Source organism: Macrobrachium rosenbergii, chromosome 3 (assembly GCF_040412425.1).
Source record: "Macrobrachium rosenbergii isolate ZJJX-2024 chromosome 3, ASM4041242v1, whole genome shotgun sequence".
Taxonomy (NCBI): Eukaryota; Metazoa; Arthropoda; class Malacostraca; order Decapoda; family Palaemonidae; genus Macrobrachium; species Macrobrachium rosenbergii.
The window spans coordinates 23,233,698-23,254,531 of NC_089743.1; the positions used below are offsets into that span (position 1 = coordinate 23,233,698).

The 20,834-nt window shown below is 35.5% G+C and overlaps 1 protein-coding gene across 1 annotated transcript in view; it reads right to left on the reverse strand.

Annotated features, from left to right (window-relative positions):
- LOC136850682 (uncharacterized) overlaps positions 1–20,834 on the reverse strand; it is a 55,685-nt gene that overhangs the window by 18,971 nt on the left and 15,880 nt on the right. Inside the window, 14 exon segments of the mRNA XM_067124483.1 lie at positions 1–3; positions 619–780; positions 1,384–1,522; positions 3,215–3,393; positions 3,872–4,029; positions 6,133–6,287; positions 6,889–7,060; positions 7,746–7,807; positions 13,476–13,601; positions 14,152–14,263; positions 14,634–14,865; positions 15,879–16,025; positions 17,889–18,072; positions 18,375–18,503. The exon segment at positions 1–3 is cut by the window's left edge and continues 145 nt beyond it. Coding sequence (XP_066980584.1) covers positions 1–3; positions 619–780; positions 1,384–1,522; positions 3,215–3,393; positions 3,872–4,029; positions 6,133–6,287; positions 6,889–7,060; positions 7,746–7,807; positions 13,476–13,601; positions 14,152–14,263; positions 14,634–14,865; positions 15,879–16,025; positions 17,889–18,072; positions 18,375–18,503 — 1,960 coding nt within the window.

Sequence of the window (20,834 nt, forward strand, 5' to 3'; positions counted from 1 at the left end):
CGCCTGTAAAGTAAATGATAAACAGTCACTCATTTGGGAAATAGTCTTTAAGAATTATCAATCAAAGTAAGGGAAAGTTAAACAGTACGTATTTGGGATGAAAGTCTGCCAGAGATTTTTTTTTAAGTATACTTTATTTGAAGGATCGCCTTGCCGTTTGTGAATTGGCTTATTGTTACTGACAAGTAAAACAACTAAAATCAAACATATAACTAATACCTTATTACTGAGTCACTATATCTAATTGGTTTCCTCATAAGCAATATAGGTGCATATATGAGGTTAAGTTAAGTATATCTTAGTTTAACCAGACCACTGAGCTGATTAACAGCTCTCCTAGGGCTGGCCCGAAGGATTAGATTTATTTTACGTGGCTAAGAACCAACTGGTTACCTAGCAACGGGACCTACAGCTTATTGTGGAATCCGAACCACATTATGGCGAGAAATGAATTTCTATCACCAGAAATAAATTCCTCTAATTCTTCATTGGCCGGTCGGAGAGTCGAACGCTGGGGCCAACAGCGTGCTAGCCGAGAGCTCTACCCACCCTCCAATGAAGAACTGCATAAGTGAGGTGAGTACCGTGCAACCACAATAACGTGAAGTGTCTGCTTACCAGCACCGCCGTGTCCACGCTGATTGTCATGATTATCCACAAAAACAAACGCCTTGTCTGGATCTGCCATGAACCACCCAGGGTCATAAACACCGGCCAGCTGTGATGGGTCCTGGATGCCCCAGGCAATTTTCTGGCAGTATCTGAACTCGGTTATACGACCTGTAAGAGGGAATTGCGTTAGTCATACGTAAACCAATATGCTGTATAGTCTTTCCTGTTGCTTTATTTTGTATTTCTCGTGATACGGCTTGCAGCTTTGATCAGAGTTTTTAAGTCCTGTATAAGTATGTTTCTGTGTCAGGTGAATCAATTTCCGATATTTTGGTTTCCATATGTGCTTCTTTGGCTTTTTAATTTTCTCTCTCTCTCTCACATACACATACTATAAATATACCCATGTATTTATGTATATATATATATATATATATATATATATATATATATATATATATATATGCATACACACACACACACACACACACATATATATATATATATATATATATATATATATATATATATATATATATATATATATATATATATATATATAAGTATGTATGTGTGCGCTACCTGACCATACAATATTTGAATATTAATTTTTCTAACCTTTTACCATTTTCCATTTAACATTCATCCTCCAGCTTTCTCAGCAAAGCGTATATCTTGTTACCATTTCAGACATAATCATAATAATAATAATAATAATAATAATAATAATAATAATAATAATAATAATAATAATAATAAATAATAACTTACCCAGTCCGTAGTACTCCTGGACAGTGACAGCTCCATCGTTACGATCAATGACCTCATGAGCGAAAAATGGTCTGGTTCCTGCAGGGAAGCCTTGTTCGGTGTTAAGGTCGTGGGTCAGATCCATGATGGCTTTTAGGTCCTGGTGAAAAATAAATTCTGTTAAGATTCTCCTATGTCCACCGCGACTGCTTAGTATCGAACTATAAAAAAAACTTCGGCGCAAGATTTTTCTGTACAGCGGATAATGCTGTATAAACCGCGGCCCATGAAACTTTCAGCCACGGCCCGGTGGTGTCATATCCTATAGTGCTGCCAGACACACGATCATGGCTAACTTTAACCTTTAAATAAAATCAAAACCATAGAGGCTACAAGGCTGCAATTTGGTATGTTTGATGATTGAGGGGTGGAAGATCAACATACCATTTCGCAGACCTCTAGCCTTTGTAGTTTTTAAGATCTGAGGGCGGACAGAAAAATGCGGAGGACAGACAAAGCTATTTCGACAGTTTTCTTTTACAGAAAACTAATAATTGATTATATATATGATAATTCATGTGATGATAACAACAACAACAACAACAACAACAACAATAATAATAATAAATAATAATAATAATTCATTATATATAAGCTCGTTCAAGCACTCATTTTATTTAAGCTATAAGATTTCCACATAATAATAATAATAATAATAATAATAATAATAATAATAATAATAATAATAATAATAATAATGAAGAAGGTAAAGAAAAATCACGTACGCGACCTTTTTTTAATTGCCAACATTGTTATATTCCAAGACAAACATTCAAGAAAATGGTCTTATCTTATCCTCAGTAATATCAATAATTTCTTATTTGATAATGCTATTAAAGCTTAAATTTCGTGTAGGCTTTATGACAGAAATATGTGCTAATATAGCAGATAAGTTATTTGGCCCCATAATCTATATACGATTATAGGGGCAAATAACCTATCCATTGTATTAACACTTGTCTTAGTTATAAAGCCTATAATGAAGTGTAAGCTTAAACAGCATTATCAAATAACAAATTATTTGTATTACTGAGGAAAAGATAAGAATTTTTTTTGGAGTGAAAATCTTAGAATTTAACAATATTTATACCAAAAAAAGGGGTCTTGTGTCATCGTCTTTAAAGTTCGCTATTTTTCTAATTTTTCCTTATTATTATTATTATTATTATTTCCATATGCAAATCATAAAACTTATATACAATGAGTACGTGACTGATCTTATATATAAAATAATAATAAATAATAATAATAATAATTATTATTATTATTATTATTATTAAATGTGAATCAGCTAGCTTATATAGCATGAGCACTTGAATGATCTCATATATAATCAATTATTATCTTTATTTGATCTTATATGTGATCAATTATTATTATTATTATTATTATTATTATTATTATTATTATTGTTATTATCATATGTAAATCATAAAGTTTATATGTAATGGGTACTTATATATAATCAACTATTATTATTATTATTACACTCAAATCATAAAGTTTACATGTAAAAAGTACTCGAATGACCTTATATATAATCAATTATTATTATTATTATTATTATTATTATTACACTCAAATCATAAAGCTTACATGTAATAAGTCCTCGAATGATCTTATAATCAATTATTATTATTATTATTATTATTATTATTATTATTATTATTATTATTATTATTATTATTATTATTACACTCAAATCATAAAGCTTACATGTAATAAGTCCTCGAATGATCTCATGTACAATCAATCATTATCAATTTTACTATTATTATTGAAAAGGGTTTACCTCCGGCCACATGTGTTTAGCAGCATCAACCCTGAAACCGGCAACGCCAATATCCACCAGTTTGCTGAAATAGGCAGAGACCGCCTGGCGTACGTAGTCCGTGGCGCCGTAGAGGTCCGTCAGGCCGACGAGGTTGCAATTGCGGACGTTGTAAGGGTCTCCATAGTTATCAACACTGCCTGCAATTGATGTGGTGGAAATTGTAATGATTGTCTGATACGATATCAGAATAGTGGTTACTGTAGTTTTGGTGGCATTGAACATTCTCACTACGTGGACCAGATATTTTTCGAATTATTTTATTATATAATTATTATTATGCCATATTTATACAGAAATTTTAGTCGATTTTTGGTTGGCTGTAAAGACGGGGGCGGGGGAAGGAGATGAAGAGAGAGAGAGAGAGAGAGAGAGAGAGAGAGAGAGAGAGAGAGAGAGAGAGAGAGAGAGAGAGAGACCTTCCTACTGGCTGGGAGCATGCCCTACCAGCAAAACTCCCGGGGGAGTAAGCTACCTTCTTAGGTCAGCCAAATTCTCCAAGAGGTGTCATTCCGCTCCCAGCCAATCGGAAGAGGCCCCATCCCCACTACCATTGGTTTCGACAGTCGACCAAAAATCTACTATAACAAGTATCATAATAACTATAAAAAGACTCACCACTGCCCGAAGGACACATGTCTCTCGGGGTGAAGTGATCAGCCGTGTAAGGCACTCCAGGGAAGTCACGGTTATCGGAGTTGAAACTGCTGCCAGCTGACCCTTTGCCCTGTCGACCTACTCCTGCCATGTGGTTGACGACGGCATCTACGAATATTCTAAAAATAAACAACAAAATGTTTTCTTCAACGCAAAGTTATAAAATACGAAATGGAAGGAATGATTACAAAGACACCATTAATAATAATAATAATAATAATAATAATAATAATAATAATAATAATAATAATAATAATGAGATTTCAGCTGTTTCTCTTCTGAGGATCAAACAACGCAATTGCACCTAAATATAATCATTGCGCCGCATAAGTCATGAGTTTATTTTGAATGTATAAACTGTAATAAATAATTGTTTGTCGGTCTAATAATAAAACGCAGCAGAAAAGATAAGGACTAAGGGATTGGAGAAATGAAATACCTCCCCTCTTTCACTCTCAAAGCGAAGATTATAGGACTAAGGATTTCTACTTGTGAAAGTTTCTGAGAACAAGAAGAAAAAACCTAAAACCAAGCTTTTAAATCAACCCTAACAACAGAAAAAGGTAAAAAACATCCGAGTTGTGAGGATCGAACTGCCAAGCCCTCAAGTAACAGTAATATAAACAACAATGGTTGCTAGAGATTGATTCCCAGGGAATCTGATCCTCATCAGGAACAGCCAAACAAGAGCTGTAGTGAACACCTTTATTCTATAGGGACGTTTCGACCTCAGCACTTTCATTCATTTTCACCCTAAATAGAGGCAAAACACCAAAACAAAGTTATATGCTAGTAAGGTACAAATCAAAGGAAGTTCACACTCGAGAGCAAAATATTTGTTTTTTTTTATAAACTACGTTACCATCAATAAAAACACACTACAGAACTTAGAAAAAACCATACGGGCTTAAATTAATGCAATTCAGTGAAATTGTATTAGTTTAAGCCGTTATGGTTTTTTTTCCCGAGTAGCGTTTTCTATTGATGGTAACGTAGTTTATAAAAAACAAATATCTTGTTCTCGAGTGTGAACATCCTTTGGTTTGTACCTTACTAACATATAATTTTGTTTTGGTGTTTTGCTTCTATTTAGGTTGGAAATGGCTTAACGTGTCGAAGCCGAAACGTCCCTGTGGAATAAAGATGCTGATTATAGCGCTGGTCTGGCTGTTCCTGATGTAAACACAAGGTATCTACCTCCAAGGTATCTACCCACTAAGTTTGATTAAATCAGGAAAAAAAAAAATACTGACCTTTAAACTGACCCATAATCAATCTAAGTCAAGGTAAAAAATACCAAGAAAAATGCACTTAAGAACAAATAGCTTCGAATTCTGATGACCAGAAACCTATATCCAAATTTGTGAAATTCAGAGATAAATAATTATTTCATCAAAATCAGAGAAAATGATAACGTTACCCTTAAATGTTATAATGTAACAATATTTTGGGAAAATACCTAAAAACCTCGAAGATACATTCCTATCATGTTTTATCAAAATAAGGAAAAAAAAAAAAAAAAAAAAAACTGATAATCAATCTAATAATAAAAATAATAAGAAAAATGAACTGGAACAACAAATAGCTTCAATTCTGATGACCAGAAACCTATATCCAAATCAGCGAAATTCAGAAAATAATTATATTGGGAACTTTAAAACCATTTTTGAAATGTAACAGGAGAAAATACCTAAAAAGCTGCAAGATAAACAATCATGTTTTATGAGACAGTAGAAATTAAGGTGGAAGAAAGAGAATATGAAAATAAGGTAATGAAAGGAACTGAAACAAAATTCAGGCCAAGGTGCCAAGGGACCTAAAGAACCTTAAAATGCCTATTGAAGTAAAAAGGTTCGCTGGTGGCGCTAGCCCCCTACGGAGACCATAAATATTGGTTGAATGGTAATCGTAACGCCGATGGCGACTCGACTACATACCATGTTAAAAGTAAGAGCAAGAAAAGAATAACTTGACAATAAATCGAAGCATAATAACAATAATATTGATTAAAAAATACTCATAGAAGCATGAGTCTTGAATTGGAGTAACAAGTCCGCTTTTAAGTACGAGTACAAATATATTTAAAAATTCATCTATAATGAGAGTTTTAAGCTCTGTATATAGGCATATTTCTAAATATATTTGTACCCATACATAACTGTAGAATTGTTCCTCCAATGTTAATAATGGTAATAACAACAGCCCCAATACGAGTCTCTCACCTTACACCCACAGCATTACATCTGTGAACCATATCGATGAACTCCTCTTCAGTGCCGGACCTCGACTCCAGTATGTAGGAGACGGGTTGGTACCTCTGCCACCAGGGGTACGGGTAGTCTGTGGTGATCACGGCATGCTCGTTCGGAGGCGAAATCTTCAGGCACGAAATTATTACTCATTAATTTGTTTACTTATTTATTCAGATCAATGAGCGTTTTGGATTTACAGGTATTGTAATACATTCTGTTTAGTTTTGACCTGGATGATAAGAAGCTTGGAAAACAAGAAAAAAAAAAAGAGAAAATCAATCTCTCGTATTTTGTTGAAAATGGAAAACAAACCAAATTTCACTGTAACATTCTTGATCTACTGTACTGACAATTATTACGTCAAAGTTAAGGGACACAGCCATTCCTACACCTGGTCTTCTCATAAAATTGTAGTGTGCATGAGTACACACAAAAAATTAATATATATATATATATATATATATTATATATATATATATATATATATATATATATATTAATTTTGTGTGTAGTGTGTATATATATATATATATATATATATATATATATATATATATATATATATATATATATATATATATATATATATATAAATAATAATGTGTGTGTTTGTGTATGTGTATGGCTGCTTCTTTAGTTGAAGTCTTAATCACTTCGCAACCACGTAGTTATATATACAACAATATCTGAAAGTTCGAACAGCCAACTGAGTTCCAGCCAACCCACCTGCACACCGCAGAATTCAGCAGCCGCTAGAAACCTCTCGCATTCCAGAGCGATATCTGTCCATCTCCACTCGAAAAGGTGGACTATGACGGTCCTTCCATCGCAAGCTGGGTTTTCGTAACCCACTTCCTGCGCCGAGCATGAGCTCAGAGCAAAGGCGAGGACTACAAACCTGCATAAACGAGAAAAAGAAAAAAAAAATGAGGTGTAATAAAAAAAAAATTAAACAAGTAAAAAATGAGCACGATTATGGTTAACTTTAGCCTTAAATAAAATAAAAACTACCGAGGCTAGAGGGCTGCAACTTGGTATATTTGATGATTGGATGGTGGATGATCAACGTACCAATTTGCAGCCCTCTAGCCTCAGTAGTTTTTAAGATCTGAGGGCGGACAGAAAAAGTGCGGACTGACAGACAAAGCCGGAACAATAGTTTTCTTTTACAGAAAACTAAAAACAATAAGAAATGACTCTTGGTGATATGCTTAACCTTACTTGTGATTGAATCAGACACCGAAAACCCTGAGAGACGAAAAGATGATCAGTATTATCAAAGGCAAAAACAAATGTTAAACAAAATGGTGCTGCAGTCCAGCAATAAGTTTAGCAGTGCTAGAATTTCGATAAGGTGAATCATTTATAATCCATAAGGTCTATTCATTAACCGACCATTAGAATACCCGAGGGGACACATTCACCGTATGAGTATTAAGGAAATACAAATTTTCGTTCGCATTCAGTCTCAGCACAAAGTTCAGCAGCCAACTAGAAAATAAAAATGGATTTCTACCTACAGGCTCTAAAATTTCTTACTTTATTAACTGTCGAAATCAAATACAAATAAAAATCCCATCTACCTGAGGATGCAGAGCGACCCCATGTCTGCTGCGGTGTGGTAAATTACGACCAACTCTCCGGTCTATATATAACTCCGCTTTCCTGTATCGACATTACATAAAGAAAAGACGCCGTACACGCAGATGACTCTCAACTTTTTATGGAAGGAAACACCCTCTCAATAACTCACGTGTTGTCATAAAAAACATGTATTTATTACAAATGATTTCTGATAACTTGGGCAGCGTTGGTGATGTATGATGACTTAAGTTGCTCATGCGAGCAGAGGAATTGCATAAACATTATTTGATAGAAAAAACAAAAATCTTCAACAGCATGTTCTCTTAATAACACATGTCTTTTCCCACAGCGAGTGCCGAATGTTACTAAATTTTGTTGAATTCTATCAGTGTCATTTGCTACGAGATATATTTTTATTAACATCAGATAAAACTGGTTTAATTGAAAAAGAAGAAAAATAAATTATCTCTGGCAGCTGAAGAACATGTCGAAGAGAAAACAAAAAAATTGCAATCAACACAGCGTTATAGATATAATAAAAAGAAAAATTAATAGAGGTTAAAAATACTAATTCACTTGCAGAAAATGAACAGATGTGAGAGAGAGAGAGAGAGAGAGAGAGAGAGAGAGAGAGAGAGAGAGAGAGAGAGAGAGAGAGAGAGAGAGAGCTAAATATATCAACCTGGGATAAGAGTAATATGATGAAGGTAGATTAATATTATCCGGTATCATTATTCAATATAATCATACATTCATGTGGAACACGACTAAAACGCCCTAAACTTGTGAAGTGAGTTCTCAAAAATAGAATGTTCATATGTGAAAAAAAAAGGACAGAGCTTATAAATAATGAAAATAGAATCATCAAATCAATAACAACATACATATATGAACAATATAATATAGAACTGCGAAACAGACAACAGATCTTCGATCTTTCAAGTTGTATCACAGCCTCTTTTCAACCTTTGAGCATCAATGTCAATAATGCTGCCATGGAAGGTGTGCAGTGCCCCTAGGAATTGGAACTGGAATGTAAAATTTCGGCCACAGGCCAAGCGCTGAGACCTACGAGGTCATTTAGCACTGAAAGGGAAATTGAGAGTTTGGAAGGTTTTACAGGTGTAACAGGAGAAAGGCCTCGCAGTTGCACTATGAAACAATTGTTAGAAGATGGTGGAAAGTAATATATAAGAACGATTATATGAACGGAGGCGCAGTAAAAGGAACGAAAGGGGTTGCAGTTAGGGGCCGAAGGGACTTAGCAAAAAACTTTATGTAATGCCTACAATGCACGGCGTGAGGTGAACTGACGGCACTATCCCCCTACGTGGTGTAGAGCTCCTACATCAGTACAGTATTTGTAAATTGTGGCCGACGGTGGAAGGGGGCGAGTAATATTGAACACTAATTTATATGCGTATTACACATGGAAATATTACCATAAACACAGTACCACAACACTACACAGCAATTACACTCACAGAGTACTTCATACCACTTAAGCCTTTAAATTGATAACAGGCAAAAAAAATTACAAAACGTACATAATTATGTATATAAATCCCATCTCCAGACTTGACCTGTGGTGGCAGTTTCTATCCACAGATTTAGCTGAAATTAGCTACATGTTGCAAACTATGAGGAATGAAGCTGAACTCTAACAAAACTCAAAGTATGAGAGTTGGCAGGTCTACGACAATAGGTTTCCCACGCGGATCTATGATAATGTCATATATGAATTCATATTGTTATGTACTGAATACAATACAATACACTACTAAATACAATGTCGTTGCAGTCATTCTCTGTGGGATGCAGAATCTTCCTCTGAATGGACAATGTCATGACAAAACAGCAGACCCTACCTCAAACAAAGGAACAAAAACATTCGAACAATACTCATTTAAGCCTTTCACAGTGTCAGGTAAGGCAAAATCCTGGTTGACTGGTGTTCATTCGTTATTTGATTAAAAAGAAAAACTTGTATCTCGAGGAAAAACAAGCATTAATGTTACAATAAAGGATGAGGTAATCACAGAAAGTAAAAAACGGTTTCAACAGAATGTTTATAACACAATCTTGGATGGAATGGAATACAAAATTTAGGCCAAAGGCCAAGCACTGGGACCTATTAAGTTCTTCAGAGCTGAAACGTAAACTGAGAGTAGAAAGGTTTGAAAGGTGTGACAGGAGGAAAACCTCACAGTCGCACTATGAAACAAATGATAGGCGAGGGCGTTAAGAAAGATAGAAGAGAGAGAATATGAACGCAGGTACAGCGAAAGGTATGAAAGGGGTTGCAGTTAGGGGCCCAAGGGACGCTGCTAAGAACGTTAAGTAAAGCTTACAGTGCACCGCGTGAGGCGCACTGGCGGCACTACCCTCCTACGGGGGGAAACACTCAATATCTTGGGAGGCCTCTTTCTCACTGATATATTGCATCTGACTTCTTATATCGTCAGAATTTGATTGCTGGTCTCCGTCTCGATGGTGACCAATTTCCTTTTTATCTCGCAGAAATTCATAGGACTAGTTTTGCGTTCACAGGGACAGTTCTTGAATTACTGAAGAGTGCAAAATATTGTTTGCTTTACTCAGTTCATGAACGATCTGTTGTAATTAGTAATGAAACAATCTGACATGTTTCCCAAAGTTAAGTATACCTTAGTTTAACCAGACCAGTGAGCTGATTAACGGCTCTCCTAGGGCTGGCCCGAAGGATTAGATTTATTTTACGTGGCTAAGAACCAACTGGTTACCTAGCAACGGGACCTACAGCTTACTGTGGAATCCGAACCACATTATAACGAGAAATGAATTTCTATCACCAGAAGTAAATTTCTCTAATTCTTCATTGGCCGGTTGGAGAATCGAACGCGGGCCCAGCAGAGTGCTAACCGAGAACGATACCAACCGGTCCAATGAGGAACTACACATTTTTCCCAAACCTCGGGGAACTGCTACGGATAGCTTTAACGCTGCCGGTGTCATCCATGAATGATGAATGAGCTTTTTCAACATTAGAGCAAATAAAAACTTATATTCAATCAACAGTTACTGAGAGCCGCTTGTCAAAAATAAGTAATCAGCAGAAACCTTATTCAAATAAGGTTGCCACTTCAGAGGGTCTTCATACCTGAAGTACTGTCTGAAATGATTATTGTATAGCGAACATCTTCCCGCCTCCGGGACAGCTGAAGTTTTATTTTGGAGCGGGGACACTGTAAAGTCTCTCAACAGGCAAAATTTGTCATATCTGGCCAGTTTCATAAAAACTTCGAGACCATATGGGAAGCTCTTTAGACATGTACGATGATTGGCAGTTCTTTCCTTCACTGCCTAATTCGGTTCTACTGTGAGAATTGTTCAGATGGCTTGGTTTTAATCAGTATGTACAAAAAAGACAAACAAAAAATTACGGTACATCTGGTGAGCTGTGCATTGACTGCTTCTCAAGATATTGATTTTTCCCTGATGGGATGGCTTGTTAACAATTCCTCAACTTTCACAGATAGAGAGAGAGAGAGAGAGAGAGAGAGAGAGAGAGAGAGAGAGAGAGAGAGAGAGAGAGTGGAAACGATCAGTGGCGTTTATTTGTATAATCTAAACTAGCAATTACGACATATATATAAAATGTGATGCGTACCCATAAAATTCATTAGAATTTAATGATATGATAAACTAACAATAAGCAATTATTAATAAGACCAATGGTAATCCAGAGATTTTTCTAGTCTAACCGGAGACCAGAGTAAAGCTTTGGACATCTTGTTCTCGAAAAAACATTACTTGCAAAACGTATTTCCTTTTTATGATAAAAGTCTATACAATTATACGACTGTTTTGATATTTTGTTTGTTACTTCATTAACTTTCAGGCTTACATGGTACGTAATACGGAGTGGGGATAATTATTGATATGCAGCCATGTACTGTGTGCATGTTTACGTTAAATTGCCATATGAAATGCATGTATGAAACAGCCGGAAATTATAAAATTATCCTAGCCTCACAAGAAATGTATATCCACGCCCCTGGTAAAGATAGGGGATCAGGCGGTATCTCGCCTAGCATGAAAACCAACCTTTTGAGAATGAGGTCTTGATAATACGGTTGTTTGGAAACAAACCACTATTAAAAAAAAAAACAGTTAATACTGGTCAGGCATCACTGGCTACATAAATCTAAAACTGCGTCGAGGGAAGCATTTGATGGTACAGGAGAATTATCAGGTGGAACTAATGGATGCACACTTTAACAAGGGGAACTGCTCCCACGTTATTATGTATGACCTTATGTCCTTACCCGCTAGGGTTACTGATTTACTGCTACTACTACTACTAATAATAATAATGATATATTTTGAACACTTAACACAAAAGGAAAAACATTAAAAAGTAGTCTACTAATACATATATATATACATATATATACATATATATATATATATATATATATATATATATATATATATATATATATATATATATAATATAACGTGCTTTTATTCCCATTTTTGTATATTTTGATTTGGCTTTGGGTATATATATATATATATATATATATATATATATATATATATATATATATATATATATATATATATATATATATATATATATCATCGAGACCACAGCCAAATAAAAAGTCCTTCAAAGAAGGCATATATATATAAATGGGAATAAAAGCACGTTAAAAGATATATATATATATATATATATATATATATATATATATATATATATATATATATATATATATATATATATATATATTATACCTGAAGCTCTGAGAGCAAAAGTTGGGTCGATATGCCTTTTTGTTATACTGACAACAGCCAGACTTTGTCAGGCAAATCTCAGTAGCAGTTAATCGCATGGAAGTTTGTAATAGCTTTACTGTAACACTGCCCAAACCAGTTTCTTTTGGTTCAAAAAAAAAAAAAAAAAAAAAAAAAAAAAAAAAAAAAAAAAAGTCAGATTATTTCTCGACATAAATTTCAACATTTTTTGTGATCGTTTGTAATAACCTTTTTTCATTAAATTGCAAGAATAACTAAAAATAAATTTCTACAGTATTTACTGGATGCACAGTTTTCATGTATAGATTGTAAAATTTATCTAAATTCATAAAGTTTGTAAAACGTATTTCTGTGGGGCTCGGAGAAAATGTCTGCATTGCAATACGCAGAGCCAGGTGATCAAAATTAAACGGTGTAACAAGAGTCCTCAGTAACGAGGATATTCGAGATGGTGTTGTCAATATTCACTCGAAACCGCTCAATGCATGAAGCTCATCGCTTCTTGATGTTCACCGTGTATCTCGAGTCAGTTACACAATCCCATTGCTTATAAATGAACAGGTTACACCTTTTGAAAGAACCTCTCTAAGGGGGAGGAGAAATATTGCTGAAAAATATGTAGATAAACATCTACATCTTTTGGTGATTTTTTTCCTTTATTAAAGCAAGCTTGAATAAATATCTACACATTTACACCTAGAGCTCTGACAATATATGAAGTGGTAAACAGCATCCTTGAGTAATTGCTCAATTCCCAGCAATAGAGTAACTACAGTATTCTACACTTTTCGTGAATTACCCACAAATACCTCTTCATCTGCATACTACAGTATTGGGAGAATTGTAGAGCACCTCTAAACATACAGGGCAAGTAAAATAAAGCTAATGTGCAACATGCTTTTATTTAGGTGCGACGGTTTTTGTCAGTAAAAGGTGTTCACTACACAAGATGGAGAACCGAAGGTAAATACACTGATGTAGCCACACCTACCAACATGGTTCTTGCTTGCGTACGGGGTAGTTCCACCTGCAGTGCCAGAACACGCTGAGACCTTAAGGAAAAAATAAATAAGATAATGTCGATGGTTAGGGTTTAAACGCCTAACAGTAAACCTGAACCATACAGCCATAACTTATGTAATACAGAATCAGAGCAGGTTGCTGATGAGTTATTAGTTCTAAAGTTACTAAAATATGTACATACATATTTTATACATTACTTTGAACATATGCCTTATAAAAAAATGAGCATGATTTCATTCCAACTAAATTGAATTATACTGTTTATATTAGTGACCGCACAAAACATTTTGGATTTAAGACTGTAGTGACAAGCATATCCAAAAGGTGTGAAGAAACTTAGTTCAGAGGTGACTGTGTTATTAATTGGTGAAAGTGCCTAGTCAATTTTATGTGTATATATATACATATATAATATATATATATATGTATGTATATATAATATATATGTATGTGTATACATAATATATATGTACAGTATATGCAAATATATATACAGTATAATGTATACATGTTTATATACATATGTTATAAACTTAAATCTGATTTATTTCCATAACAAAGTGGGTGACAGGTAAAGACCTGCTCTATGTCCTCTTCCCAGCTTTCCATGAAGGCTTTTACTTCGAACCATCCCTTCTCTGTTTGCGTGCAGTTCATGTTAACGTCAATCATCCAATAGTGTTCTCCCCATCTGCGTATAAAAAGAGAAAAAATTTAATCTTAAAGCTAATATTAAACTAAAAAAAATCTGTGTGAATCAGAGAAAGCATACTTCTCCTGTTAAGAGCTAATTCAATAATCTTTCACTGTAAAATCTTAGTTCGCTTGGAAATATGTCACTTCCGTATCATACCGCCATGAGTTGCATGAAAGGGCATTACTCTAGTGATATGTCAACATTAACTTACACATTAAATAAAGGAACTATTCAAGAATTTAATGTCTAAAAGGCATTAAAACAAGAACATGACAACACTATATGGAAAAGAATTTGCCTATGAGCTTAATACACACGAATAAATGCTCATTATGCACAAAAATCATGATAAGGTCCCACTCACTCATTCAGTTTCTGGAAGCCCGGACTTCCAGGTTGGTTGGATGTCCATGCCATCGGGGACCCAAAAGCAGCTTGATCCTGGTAACTGCCTTGACCTGGCTCTGCTCCTCGCCAGTCTAGCCTGGTATCTCCAGCACGCCAAGAATTGTACTTGTTGTAATGGTCAGTTTCGCCCAAAGAGTTTGATTCCATGTCGATGGCGCAAGGGTCCGTGGCAACGTCGTCGGTGCAGCCTGAACATATATAGGCGAGGTGAAAGGTCTGGAACCTCCTATTAATCTTAATGACTTTTTAACCGCATTAGACGTATTACAGATGGAGTAGTGACCACTTTAGCTTTAAAGCTAATAACCCACTCGTGTTCCTACTAAGTAAATTACGTTCACACGATACAACTGTCAAGAAACCACCCAAGACAAAGCGTACACTTAATTCTGAAATATCCTGAAATGCCCCGACCACTGGAAACTTATCACCAAGTTGCAATTCATCAATCTTATACAAGCTGTGAAATTTGGATGAGAATTACCAGTTCTCTTTTATACTTTCATATTTATATTTTACATATATACCTGTTATCTCGAACACACCAAGAACTGTACTTCATAGAATGGTCAGTCTCGCCCACAGTTTGATTTACTACAAGTTGCTTGAGTTGAAAGTTTTTAATGAATCCAAGTACAACAGCGCATTCAAACTGCGAGTAACACTGAAAAAAAAACGTCTTCTGCTGTACTGACGGAATGTCAAGATAATAAACCTATCTACAGGTCCTACAAAAAATATGCGATTGACATCAACAAGTTTAACGTCAAAGACTTTTTTTATTTATAGTGAAAGATTGAAAACTATATACAACTATCATCAGCAAAATTTAATAAGGATGTCACTGAAGAAATAGTAGTTTTATAAACCGTATACCTCAACATGATACAAAACATACCAGTTCAAAACATTTGGCAAAAACAGAAAAAATAATGGATCAAATGTAAAAAAAACTCTCTACAGTATCAGATAAAATAGAACGAAGAATTCTCTTCTTCACGTGAATAAATACAATTTTTGAAACCAGGAATACTTTAATTACTTTATGATAGCATAGTTAAATAAACGTACATCATCAATGCACGTATACCAGACTTTAAACTTATTTTGTTAAATAATTAATAGTTCAACATTTTTATGTACTTAGAGAGAGAGAGAGAGAGAGAGAGAGAGAGAGAGAGAGAGAGAGAGAGAGACTTGCCTGCTCTTTTGTCTACATCAACGCCTCCTCGAAGGAACAGATCTTGATTCTTGAAGGTCTGTTTTTCAATGAAAACTACAGTGCGATGAACACCTCCAATAACCGACGGTGCAATATGCACCGATGGGATTGCCTGAGGTGTAGTCTCTGGAATTATTAAAGTCATTACTGTAATCGGTTCTTCCAACACGCGTTACGCTCAGTTTAGTTTCCTTGGTGATTTATAAACACGATCTGGAAACATCTATGCCTCAAGGTCAAATAGGTTTGAGAGAGAGAGAGAGAGAGAGAGAGAGAGAGAGATGCAATCAATAACTGTTGGCAGTAAAATGACGAAGAAACCAGTACGCAAAATCTCATTAAGGCCAATGTAAGAGAGAGAGAGAGAGAGAGAGAGAGAGAGAGAGAGAGAGAGAGAGAGATGCAATCAATAACTGTTGGCAGTAAAATGACGAAGAAACCAGTACGCAAAATCTCATTAAGGGCCAATGTAAGAGAGAGAGAGAGAGAGAGAGAGAGAGAGATGCAATCAATAACTGTTGGCAGTAAAATGACAGAAGAAACCAGTACGCAAAATCTCATTAAGGGCCAATGAAGAGAGAGAGAGAGAGAGAGAGAGAGAGAGAGAGAGAGAGAGAGAGAGAGAGAGATGCAATCAATAACTGTTGGCAGTAAAATGACAGAAAAACCAGTACGCAAAATCTCATTAAGGGCCAATGTAAGAGAGAGAGAGAGAGAGAGAGAGAGAGAGAGAGAGAGAGAGAGAGAGGGTGGGGGAGGGGGAGGTAAATATAGAAGTCACCAAAGAAAATTCGACATGAAAAGAATACCCAAAGATTTTTCTTTATTTCTGAAAACGGACCGTCAAACTGTAAAACAATTTCAAGATTAAGCACAACTGGTTGAAATTCATTTCAGCTATATACAAGATACATGAGCTACCCATGAAAATAATGATCCTGTTCAAGATAAAAACACTGTTCACCTTAATGTTATTTTGAAGAGCAAGATTCTTACAACACGAATCACTAGCCGAGCAAAGGGGGAGGAACAGATTGAAAAGGATTTTCGAAATACCTCACTCAGGTAATTCACACCTGTTGCCGAAACGACGACATAACTTTTTAGTCACGTCTCGAGCTGTGCTGGCGATTTTACAGACTTATGCTAACTACATAATCACACCCATGTGCACACAGACACAGATATATATATATATATATATATATATATATATATATATATATATATATATATATATATATATATATATATATATATATGTGTGTGTGTGTGTGTGTGTGTGTGTGTGTGTGTGTGTGTGTGTGTGTGTGTGTGTGTGTGTGTGTGTGTGTGTGTATCTTCTGGTCTCACCGGGATAGGACAAAATACTGCTTACAATTACATACAGTACTTATTAGTCACTTCCTTCCTACTGAACTTTCCGACAGCCTTGTTTAAATTAGGGTACTTTCAATAACGGTAATGACTGTATATTGTTCTGGACAATAATGTTTAATTCTTGTTTGCTAAATGTCCGTATAATATATTAATACTCGTTTTTTTTGTTATATTATTATAAATAAACAAATATTATAGATAAAAATATTACTGTTTATACTAATGACCTGATTTTTGGATATATACGGTATACCTGATTTTTGGAACCTAACAGTTTAGAGAAGTTAGGAGTTAATGACTTTAAAATCATTTCCCAACATCTCATTAAATAAACTAGCGTTTGTGTTTATGTGTTTTTTTTTTCTGTTACCTGCTTTGCTTATTACTGAAGGATCATGCTTTATGGTCACACGGGCTTACGGCACTAAATTGCATTTATTGCAGCGTGTGACGGACTTGAGTGGAAATCGCAAATAAAATGAAAACTAATTTAAGAAAATGTTTTGGTGACAGGAATATGCTTCTTAGGGCTCAGCAATCCAAAGAATGATAAGTACCTCAGGCGCCTTGTGCTTAATCTTGAATAACATTCGTTACAGAAATTCATACCTGGTCTAGAAATCCGTGTAACATCATTCTGCTCTGAACAGACACAGCCTTGACAGATGGCAAAGACTGGCTCTTCTTCACTGGCGACTGACATCTGAACTGTACCATCACTACTCACAGTCACTGACTGGCATGACACGACGTCCTCATAGTTTCCTGGTGGCAAGCGAGTTTGAAACGTCTGCTGCTCACACAAAGATGAAAAAACGAGATGGTCGTTAGTCTTATTAAACATTACTTATAGATGCAATGAAAATAGCCCAATTATAAAATGCTGTTAATTCCGTAGTTGATTAACACCATTTAGCATGCATTACAGTATTCTACAGCACTGTACGGCTGAGTGGTCTTATTAATCATCGTAGGGCAGAGTTTTCTAATTATAAATTAAAGCACAAAATCTGCAGGAACAAAGACAGGCAATTTTAAAAACTATTGAAGTTGCAGGTTACTTTTTTTCGTTCGAAAAACCTTATTTTACCATACCTTAGAAATTGTGCCATTTTTCACCATAGCGAAGAATCCCTTGTCACCTCTCGAGAAAGCAACAACGTTGCCATCGCAGTAATAATCGTCCCACGAATCTGCCGCCGCCACCGCATTACGAAAACGAACCTAAAGTTTGAAATAGAACAATCTTAATTTAAACATGTCTTGTAATCTCGTTATCCGTTTAGCAGCAATGCAATTTGTTTACAGATCTGCATACGTTTTAACGACATATTATCGATAACAACGAAAAATCCTACGGCACCAAACGTCAGACCATTGTGGAGCTGTTTGAAATAGCACTAAGAGTGTTATATATAAAATTATTATCGGAATTAAAGTTTTTCTAGTATACAAAAAATTAAACACTCAAAACAGTAAGAAGCTGTTCCATATACTGTATGGACTAGAGCTCACACAAGAAACAAAATTATGCGTTTATTGGTAAAGAATTAACACATGCTAAAGACAACAGAAAATTCATTTATAAACATAATTAAATAGTGAACTGAAATATGTATTACGTAATTTATCCGACTTACCATATCGCACCCTAATAAGAATTATATGACAAAAAAAGTTTCTAATTTGACTTGTTATTGCTAATGGAGTAACTGGCTTCCATCACCTCCATTTTTTTCTATGAAATAAAAATTAAAGTAATTTACTTTAGAAAGCGGCTGATTTTGTTAAACATGGGCTGAGATATTAATGAATATTATATAACACTGCAAAAAAATCTGTTAATTATGCAAATCCACTTTGCTCCTGCCAGGTGCTTTAGAAATTATACCAAGGGCTTTGACAAGCATGACTAGGCAAGGCCTGTGGAAGCCTATATAGCTATTATGGTGCTCTCCAGGTCACCTGCAGCTTCTGGCAGAAAATATTGCAAATCCTCTTCTATGCATTTTTTCCCATGTAGGTTCTTCAGCTTCTAGAGTAAATTGTCTTCTCCATGGTAGCGCAGTCTCACCATAGCATGAGGGGCTTACCAGCTGTACTCTTTGCCCGTGGATGACCCAGATATAACTGTAATACAAGGCAACCTTATTCTACCTTTTAGCTGAAGCTTTTAAACCAGATATAGTTTACCGTTTGGGCCAAATACACCACTGACCGAATGCACCACCCCTAGTCCAGTTGCACCACATACCTGATCAGAATGCACTATGTTCCTGGTTTGAATGCACTACACCCTAGTCTGATTATGCAAGCTTTTTTATCGTGAGTCCAACATATTATATGTTATTAAGGATGATTTTTATTACAGTGTAAGTCATTCTATATTATAAAGGGCAAGGATGTCACAAGGTGAATTACAGGGATATATCCTAACCTTACCTTCCCTTACTTGGCTGGAAGAAGCACTCTTGGAACAACTCCCTGTCTAACCTTACCTAGAGTACCTTAAGTCATACAGTAAACACAGGGATGCAGCCTTACACTACACTCCCTAACCTAAGGTGCTAGGTCCTAACCTTACCTAAAGCGCCATAACTCGAGAGTACAATGGAGATGCATTATAACTTTACCTTCCCTAACAAAACCTAATCTAAACTAGAGCTCTGGGTTCTTACCTGCCTGGGTTTGGAACCCCCATCCTAACCTAACCTAATTTATTATGCAATAAATCATAAAAGTGAGATGCAGAAATTGATCTCAACCTAATCTTGTATACCAGGTACTGATTGACAAGATGCCTCTTCTTATCGTCCCCTTAACATTGCACACAGCATAATTATTATTTGAATGTTGGAGTTACACAGCTACATAGAAGGCATGCATCTTCTTTTATCCCTATCTCGGAAATTTTTTAATTAGTTTGTTTATTTTTGTTATCTTATTGCTTAAACAATTTTCGAGTCTTCTACCTTTTCTGTAACCCATGCTTTTGGTCTGGTGTACTCAATTCAGGGTGCAGTGCATTTAAACTAGCAGGTGGAGCATTAAGGCTGGTGCATTCAAGCAATGGTGCATCCAACACCAGTTCATCAAGCACAGAGGTGCAGATGAACTAGCCAGCTGCAAAGGAGACTCGGTACGTACAAAGCACCTTGGCAGAACCGCCATGGCTTCCAATAATGAAAGTGTTTGGAGCCTGATCTTCGCAGTCAGTTTGGTCTAAATTATATGAAACTGCTTATGTTTATAAATGAATCTATTACACAATGGAAAAAAGGTAAAGACCACAAACTGGTTTCTGGGGGCAGAGGGAACAAGTTTTGATACTAAGAACATGAAGATGTGATCCGTAGGACTTTGAAGTTCTTAGCAGAATTCAGGCTTCCAATGTTATCACTATACGGTATGTCTTGCTATCTGCTTCAGAAACACAGATCCCTTGACTGACTTTGAATGAGACTTTCTTCTAGAGTGGGAATTGGTCATAATATAATGTTTGCCTTAATACAAAAAAAGGGGGGGGGGGCGCGGACAACTCTCATTGTTGTGCAC